This window comes from Otolemur garnettii, unplaced genomic scaffold (assembly GCF_000181295.1).
Source record: "Otolemur garnettii isolate 467f Iridium unplaced genomic scaffold, OtoGar3 scaffold00225, whole genome shotgun sequence".
Lineage (NCBI taxonomy): Eukaryota > Metazoa > Chordata > Mammalia > Primates > Galagidae > Otolemur > Otolemur garnettii.
In genome coordinates this window covers 980,688-989,369 of record NW_003852620.1, presented here as the reverse complement: position 1 = coordinate 989,369, position 8,682 = coordinate 980,688, and the positions used below count along the sequence as shown (strand labels likewise).

Here is an 8,682-nt window from a genome sequence, read left to right as displayed (position 1 = left end):
GTTGGCTCATACCTACAGTCCCAGCACTTGGGAGGTCAAGGCTGGTGAACGGCCTGAGCTCACAGGTTCAAGACCAGTCTGAGTCAGGGCAAGAGTCCTTAATAGTCTACGAAGGTTTGAGCTGGAAGCGATGTAGTGCCCAAGTATTTTAAGACTAATCTGACATTAGAATACAAAATGAAGAAATTAGATTAAGATGGCCAATTACACACACAAAAAAAACAACACAAAAGTTGTGAAGTTTTAATAAAATGAACCAAAATGTTAGCTGAACACCGGAACTTGTTAGTAGACACATGCTTTGCAGTTAACTACATGTACTTTGTTTTGTCATCTGTACTGGGTCTTAATGTTGCTTAGACTGGGAATGATAAATCATTGCAACCTCAAGCACTGAGCTCAAAGGATCCTCTTGCTTCAGTCTCTCTTGCAGCTGGGACCACAGGTGAACACACCTCTATGCCTCATTTATTTGCAGAGGGAATCTCACTACATTACTCAGCCTCCCAAGCACTAGGATTACAGGTGTGAGGCACTGTACCCAATTTTGTATTTTTTGAGCCCATGATGAGGTAGGTTTGACAAAAATGGGTCACTCAGACATCTATGAATCTAGAGCTGTTGATGTGGATAGTTCATTTGCATGTGAAGTCCTATCAGGAGCACACACAATAGGGCTATTCTTTTACCTTCCCATGCCTTGAAAGTTTCATTTCTCTCTCAAACGCCAGTTACACGCTATCCAGAAAAAGCCAGCTATGGCTCAGTGCCTGTGGCTCAAGTGGTTAAGGTACAAGCCACATACTCCTAAGGTGGCAGGTTCGAATCCAGCCTGGGCCCACCAAACAATGAAGGCTGCAACCAAAGAAATAGGCGTTGTGGCAGGTACCTGTGGTCCCAGCTACTTGGGAGGCGGAGGCAGGAGACTCGCTTGAGCCCAGGAGTTGGAGGTTACTGTGAGCTGTGATACCACGGGACTCTACCCAGGGGGACAGCTTGAGGCTCTGTCTCAAAAATAAAAAAAGCCAGATTTAACTCCTACTCTAATTTCTAAGTGGAAGCTTCACTTCCACACCACCATTATTTCCACAAAGTATAATTAATAGCCATCTGAGGTCTAAGAGAGAATAGGAAGATAAATAATCGTTACACTCAAAAGGCCAAACAATTTTTATTTTCAAAAACAACTTTATTCATGACACATATTAAAAAAAAATTCCCTCCCCCTGGAAATGAGCTAAAAAAATAAACAAAATCCACCTCCCACCTCCCTGTTCCCACTTCCTCCCATTCCCTCCAAATAAAAGGGAAAAAAAAAGCAAAGGAAAAAAAACAAAACAAAAAAACTGAAAAACAAAAACACCCCAAAGCCCCCCAAAACAAGGTAGTGCATTCCCCCAGGGGGAAGGGGAATTTACACTGGAGCCGCTGGGAGCGGAACGGAGATCTTCCGGCTACAGAAACCTGCAAAGAAAGACACTCAAAACAGAAAAAGAAACACAAAAGGAAACAAAATAGATCACCAGGCAATCTGGAGGGGCAGGGAGCCGGAAAAGAGGGGTGGGGTGGGTAGTAGACCTGGCAGGACAGGAGCAGGCGGGAGGGGACTGTGAAAGATGGGGAGAAGACGGAGGGAATGTAACAAGCAGAACAGTTTGGTGTCCTTCCAGAGCCCTGGGTAAAAAAAAAACCCTCCTACCACCCATGCCCACCTACCCTTGAGCAACCCCAAGGAGGTGAAGTAGGGCAGGGAAACATGGGAAGCAGCTTGCACAGTTGAGACGTGTCCATGGCGAATCCCCAGAGTGAATGAGCAGCCCCCTGCCCCCACTCCCTGGGCCTTCCCCTATTCCCCCAAAGCAGGCCCCTCCTCAGCAGTTAGTTATGGGATTCTCCCCCCTTCCACAGTATATCTTTTTTTTAAAAAATATTTTTTTTTCCATCAAGGTCATCTTCTGTTTTTCTTTTTTTTTTTTTTTTATTCTTTTTTTTTTCCTTCTTTCCTCTTTTTTTCCTCTCTCTCCTCCTAATACACACTTTTTTTAGTAAGGGGAATACCATGATGTCGCTCTAGCCCGGCCCCTGGAAGAAAGAAGGAGAGTTAGGTGTTAACATAATCACTAGACAGTTCAGTACAAGCCCCTCCCCGTGGGCCCTTGCCCCAGTTACTGTGAAGGAAAGGGGGAAAAGAAGTTTTCAAGTATCCTAAAATTGACCCCACAATCCCAGATATAGCAAAACACCTCATGAATTTAGGGGTGGGAGTGTTTCACAGAACACTTTACCTAACAGAGGCAATAAAATGCATCTCAGATACAGGGGCAAGAGAAAGGACCCCACTATTCATCCAGTTTTCCGTTCTCCACGGCATTTAAACCCTAGGCCCTCATCAATAGATCCTCCCCAACTCCTGGGAGCACACAGGTAATGTTATGGGAAGCCAAGGTTTATATGCCTGATCTGTCTATTCAAATATAAAGAGAAAGAAGTAAAGTGAAGCAAAAACATTAACTCCACACTAGTCCAATAACAAAGTTAACCTTGTAAGACTGACTCAAAGAGTATATATCTCAAAATCCTCCCACATGATTATTGGGGAGGATCAACTAGCCTCTGGTATTCTTCCAAGGGAGGGTCAAACTTCAGCCTCTCCCTTACTCTGGGAAAAGTAGCCATTTCCAAGCAGTGCTTTCACTGCCCTGAGGCCCTGTTCTTCCTGGCTTTCAGTGTAAACACCTTCATTGCCACCAACACCCAAGAAAGTATCTCAGGCTAGATGGAGAGATCCAGCCCTTATCACCAATTCCTGCTCCAGAAAAGATGAGAGAGACTGGCCTCCTGGCCTGGCCTGCAACTACCTTCCTCACCCTGCACAGGCAGGAGACCAATTCCCTGGGCAGGGAGGGGAAGGGAGGGAGGTTCCTCAGATCAGGAGAGAAGGAAGCATACAGGGCTCATGGGAGGCGGGGGAGAGGAGCAGCCCATCTATCCTGACCTGTAGACGCGACCCCGGGGCCTGCTGTTAAAACCACTGTAGAATCGAGAGCGGGAACTGTTGTAGTTGGTGGTCCTGGCACGGTAGCGGGCTCGTGGGAAACCCCGGTCTGTTGTGCTGATGCCTGGTCTGTTGGTTCGTTTTGGGATCACCTGAGAATAAAGGACATACAACTGAAACCCTTGGAGTCAACCTGGAGAGTTCACATATAATGAGAAAAGCAATGGGTATAGGCTTACCTTGATTTGTCTTCCTCTAAATAGGGACTCATCTAAGGCCAGGGAAGTCCTCACTGACTCTTTGTCTGAGAACTCTATATATGCAAACCTAAAAAGTATAATTGTCACTTTCTCTCTCTGAAATTACAGATAGCTCAAAGATCAAATTCAACTTGCAGACATGTTAAGTACGATGTTTACTTTTTTTTTTTTTTTTTTTTGAGACAGAGCCTCAAGCTGTCCCCCTGGGTAGAGTGCCATGGCATTACAGCTCACAGCAACCTCCAACTCCTGGGCTCAAGCGAGTCTCCTGCCTCCGCCTTCCAAGTAGCTGGGACCACAGGCGCCCGCCACAACGCCCGGCTATTTTTTGGTTGCAGCCGTCATTGTTGTTTGGCAGGTCCGGGCTGGGGATTCGAACCCACCACCTTAGGTGTACATGGCTGGCGCCTTAGCCAGTTGAGCTATAGGCGCCGAGCCGATGTTTACATTTTTAATAATTTTTTAAAAAGTATAAATGAAACTAATCAATATTTTCAACTATTCTTTAAATTTTAAAAAACAGGATGCTTACTTATCATGTTATATAGGAAAACCATAAAAAAAATAAATAGGACACACAGAGCCTATATTTCCATATGGCCTTAACAAGCTGCAGCCAAGAAGCTGCCCCTCCCCTTCTAGTTTGTGATCCCACCAGCACCTAGCTTTTTTTTTTTTTGGAGACAAGAGTCTCACAGCAACCTCAAACCCTTGGGCTTAATTGCCCTGAGGCAAATCTCTTGCCTCAGCCTCCCAAGTAGCTGGGCCTACAGAGGTCCACCACAACACCTGGCTATTTTTGTTGTTGTTGTTATTGTTTTAGCAGGCCCTGGTGCGTGTGGCTGACACCCTAACCACTGAGCTACTACTGCCGCCAAGCCTAGCCTTCATTTTTGTTACCTGTCTGGCCTCTGAAAGCATCTATGTGCAAATCCTAATACACATCAACATTAATGTCATTATCTTAAGAGACAAAGACCACTTGTTTTAACTTCTTGCTCAACATAAAACATTTACCTCCTTTTACACTGTGATTAAAATGATCTCAATTTACTCCCCTACTTACCCTTTGGGATGGCCACTAAATTTGTCACAGAGTATGGTAACACGGTTGACTGAACCGCAGCCATGAAAGTGAGCTTCTAGCTCTTCTGCTGTTGCACCATAGTCCACCTGAGGAGAGAAGAGACATCTCACAGGTACTGGGCAAACTCCTATCCCAACAGGTATCCTGTCTACCCTTTGGTCTGGGCCATCTATACACACCAAGGCACATCAAATTTGGTTCTCAAAGGAAATGACCCCTAGTCCTTCTAACCCCAGAGCCTTTGCTAATTACTCCAGTACCTTTTACCTCCTCCCAACTCCCTCCTTCTATACCCCAAAACACCACCTATCGTGGAGATGTTCCTTTCAAGACAACTAATAATTCCCCTAATAAGAATTTTCCCCCAACCCTTATCAGAGCCCTATCACATACATTGCCAACATAGATGGAACGGGCATCAGCCTCCATCTTCTCTTCAATGGACATGATCACTGGGCCAGCTAAATAGGAAAAAGAAAAAAAAGCATAAACATCTGTTTTCTACGTAACCAATATATGTGCTCCAGCCACCAGCACTAGACTATAAACTCACTGAAGGCAAAAATTTTGGTCTATTCTACTTCCTGCTTTACCCATTACCTAGGATAGTATCTAATACATAGGTATACAGTACTAAATAGTGGAAAAATTAAAAAATACACCCCCAAAAATCAAAGAGAAGAGTGTAGAAATCGCCCCACTCCCAAATCAAGTCCCTACCAAATTGCTTTGGTTGAAATGCCCTGAAAAATAAACAGAATTAAGTGGCCTGAGACTCAACATCTCTAGATTAAAGAGGAAGTCCCCTGCAGTTTTCTCTTAGAAATACTAACTAGAAGAATCTGCAACTGAAAGAAAAACTATTAGACTTGAAGGTCAAACGCCAGCCGCAACCTCCACAAAGAAAGATAAAGGTAGACTAAGAACAAAGAACATCACAAATACATATAACAGGGACAAAGGGAGGCACAAGACTACTACCACCGATACACAGCTTCTCTCTCACAAAGGTCAGAGGAACACACAATGGACTATGACCGCAGCACCTGCCTGGTAACTGCTCAGATCATCAACTCCAGGGTGCCAAGCATCTAATCCCATATCTCCCCAGCTCCCCATAACCCAAGAACCCGGGTTCCCCGGGCAACCGCCAGTTACTCACCATTGCCTGGAGGTGGACTCATATTCATCTGCTTCTCTACCTCGTTCTGTAGCTCTTTTAGCTTCTCAGCTTCTTCCTCCATCTCCCTGACCCGAGCTTTGATCGCTTCCAGCTCCTACAATAAGTGGGAAGGGTATGGAGAAGAGCTTAAGAGAAACCAAGGCAGGGATTGTGCCCTGCTCTCAATCGACGCGCGGCCGCAGACATGCTCGGCCATTTCCCTCGCACCACGCGAGGGTCGTAATGAAAAGAAAAGCAAGCTACCCTCTCTAGAACACCACTAGGCACCCATGATGCCCGAATCAACCCGGCCAGGCCCCTTGTAAAGATCGCTGACCAGAGCACAGCCCGGCCCCAGCCACGTTATTCCCCGCCCAACCCCACCCCCCGCCTGCCTCCCGCTCGCCCGAGTTCCAGGCCTCCTGTGACCCGGCCCGCCGGCCAGCTGCCGGCCTGCTCGCTCGCCTTCCTTCCCTCACCGGGTCCTCAATGGCGCCGTCCCCCGGGTCACCCTCGACCAGTCCCGGCTCCTCCTCCTCCTCCTGGCTGCCGGGGGCTCCCGAGCCAGGCCCAGGGCCCGGAGCTCCCGGGGGGGCGCGGGGCCGGGGCGGCTCCTCTTCGGGCTCGGGCTCTGGCTCGGGCTCCAGCAGCAGCTCCTCAGGCTCCAGTTCCTCAGACTCCAGGCCGTTCCCGTAGTCCCCTGCGCCCCCCGGGGCCCCCTCCCCGGCCTCCCCACCGGCCCCGGGCACAAGATGGCGCCGCCGCCCCGGCCCGGAGCCCCGACCGCCCGCAGCCCCCGCTGCTGCTGCCGCCGCCGCCGCCGCCGCCATCGCCGCTCAGACTGGGGCCCGCCGCCCGGCGATTGGAGAGCTGCGCCGGCCACGCCGAGGATTCATTAGCCAAGCAGCCTGCCCGTCACCACGCGCTAGGATTCCATTGGAGAATATTACTTGGCAATCAAATAAGACCCCACCTCCAAGGCGGGATACTGCGCCAAATTCTCAAATCCCGGTAGGGGAAGTCTGTCTGTCAATCAACACACGTCCCACCTCCCCTGTAATCCTTAGGTAACAATACCGCCACGCTGTGACGACATTCCAGCTTCCCTCTGCCTATAGGCGGGCCCGTGAAGCATAGGACGCCCCGTGATTGGCCCCTGAGTAGGCGACTGGAAAGGACCAATGTTTCGATCGCCTCACTGCAGTGGCCCATTCTCGGATGCTGGTTGGCTGGCGAGATTAGAAGGCTGACACCCATTTCGTGGCAGGTGAACCTTGCCCCCGAACGGACTTCTGGGCTTCAAACTGGGGAAACCCGAGTCACGTGACTAATCAGGTCTTAGGGGGCCGCCATCTTGATGCTACTGGTGGACAACCAGCGAGCAGTTGGGAGGCCGAAGCGGTTTCGGGAAACTTGAGAACAGCTGTAGATGGGATGTTGCCGGAAATGGAGCACTCCAGGAGAGAGCTTACTGGTACCATCCAGGATTTTAGTACGAGCTCTACCAAACCAGAAAGCAGGGAGGAACCCTCACTTCAGAGCTACCAGACGCGAGTGCTGCCTGTCCTGTCCTCTTGCACGGGCCTTTACAGGACATCTGCTCCCACCCAGTTTCAGTTTGTTTCTTCTCTTTCCTGAACTGTTAGCTACACACACCTAAGGGGTCTCTCAGCTTCCCGTGCCACCCCTCCATTCCGCACCACCGCCAGCCTGTCTCCCCTTTGCTATTCAGGTAATGTGAAAACTTGCGGTGCCTTAGACACTCTAGTATCTGGCTACTTAACAAATGTTTACTTCCACACTCCTCGTTACAGTGGATCTGTGCCTCACATGTAGTCCCCTTCAAGCAGACCAGTGCAGTACCCAGCATCACCTCCTGCGAAACCTTCCACCAGCTTCCCCTCTTTTCCCGTGACAAATGGAGGGCCTACCTCCGCTGTGCGGCTTAATGGTTTTGTGCTGCTTTCCTAACTAGATTATGAGTGCCTGCAGACCAGGGGCTGAATTCTGTTGATATTTGCTTCTCCACCGGCCGGCAACATACCTAACACATAAGTGTCCCACTTGGATGTGCTTGTTTGTTTGAGAGAAGAGTCTCACTATGTTGCCCTCGGTAGAGTACTGTTGCGTTACAGCTCACAGCAACCTCAAACTCTTGGGCTTAAGCGATTCTCTTGCCTCAGCCTCCCAAGTAGCTGGGACTACAGGTGCCCGCCGCAACGCCCGGCTTGTTGTTGTTGCAGTTGGTTTAGCAGGCACAGACCCAGTTCGAACCCGCCAGCCCCGGTATATGTTTGTTATGCAAAAGATAGATAGATTGGGAATCTGGGTGCCACCCTTCATCTTCACTTTCTAAGGCCCCTTTCTTAGCCTCCAGATCCCGGAATTTCTTCGGGCAGGTTCCCTCTACACCCCTGTACCTAGAGAGATCAACAAGACCTAGCTCTGGAAGCCAGGGTTGCCACATTTTAGCAGTAATCCTACACGTTTGTTTAAAAGGAAAGAATGGTGGTGCTAAGTCTGCAAGAGGAATTTTTGTAGGCAGACCAAGCTATAATTTGAAAAGCCAGATTTTACATGAGCACAGCCAAAGCAGGGGATCTGGACAAGAGGAGATCCCCATTAGCAAACAAAAATATCAAAAGCAAGTCATTATACCCCACTCTTCCCCTCACCGCCCCACTTTTCTTCACAATTTCTTACCTCGGAATCTGGGCATCTTGGAGCAGAGTCACAGTCGCTTAAGATTTCACTGAGAACTACTTCAGCCATTTCAGCTCCAGTGATCTGGGAGAACTAAAGTTGAGCGCCGAGGACAAGCACTAATGATTGAGTTTCCTGGAAGAAAGGTCTTTTATACTGATCTTAACCTAGTCATGATTTGAGTATCTTATTGGTTCCTAATTGAAACAAGCCAACTAAGGGAAATGGAATTTTTTTAAAAAATGCCTTTGAGGGCAGCACCTGTGGCTCAGAGAGTAAAGCGCCGGCCCCATATACCGAGGGTGGCGGGTTGGAACCCAGCCCCAGCCAAACTGCAACAGCAACAACAATAATAAAAATAGTCCGGCGTTGTGGCAGGCGCCCCCTATCTTCCCAGCTACTCGGGAGGCTGAGGCAAGAGATAGCCTAAGCCCAAGAGCTGGCGGTTGCTGTGAGCTTTGATGCTATCGCACTC

General features: G+C 48.9%; 1 protein-coding gene across 1 annotated transcript; it reads right to left on the bottom strand.

Annotated features, from left to right (window-relative positions):
- Window positions 1–1,980: 1,980 nt before the first annotated feature.
- PABPN1 (poly(A) binding protein nuclear 1) lies at window positions 1,981–8,441 on the bottom strand. Its single transcript, XM_003801928.3, has 8 exons — window positions 8,208–8,441; window positions 5,984–7,005; window positions 5,505–5,619; window positions 4,736–4,803; window positions 4,322–4,428; window positions 3,235–3,322; window positions 2,996–3,147; window positions 1,981–2,082 (listed from the first exon to the last, which is right to left on the bottom strand). Exons 2-8 carry the CDS (start codon window positions 6,332–6,334, stop codon window positions 2,043–2,045), a joined length of 921 nt encoding a protein of 306 aa, XP_003801976.1. The 5' UTR covers window positions 6,335–7,005; window positions 8,208–8,441; the 3' UTR covers window positions 1,981–2,042.
- Between the last annotated feature and the right edge of the window lie 241 nt (window positions 8,442–8,682).

What these genes read in the sequence shown, in the direction of transcription:
- PABPN1 (XM_003801928.3), bottom strand. Translation starts at nt 6,334, where the DNA reads ATGGCGGCGGCGGCGGCGGCGGCAGCAGCAGCGGGGGCTGCGGGCGGT. An exon ending in TTAGAGGAAGACAAATCAAG is followed by an intron (nt 3,148 to 3,234) that starts GTAAGCCTATAC and finishes CTTTATTCTCAG; the next exon opens with GTGATCCCAAAACGAACCAA. An exon ending in CCCCGGGGTCGCGTCTACAG is followed by an intron (nt 2,083 to 2,995) that starts GTCAGGATAGAT and finishes TCTTTCTTCCAG; the next exon opens with GGGCCGGGCTAGAGCGACAT.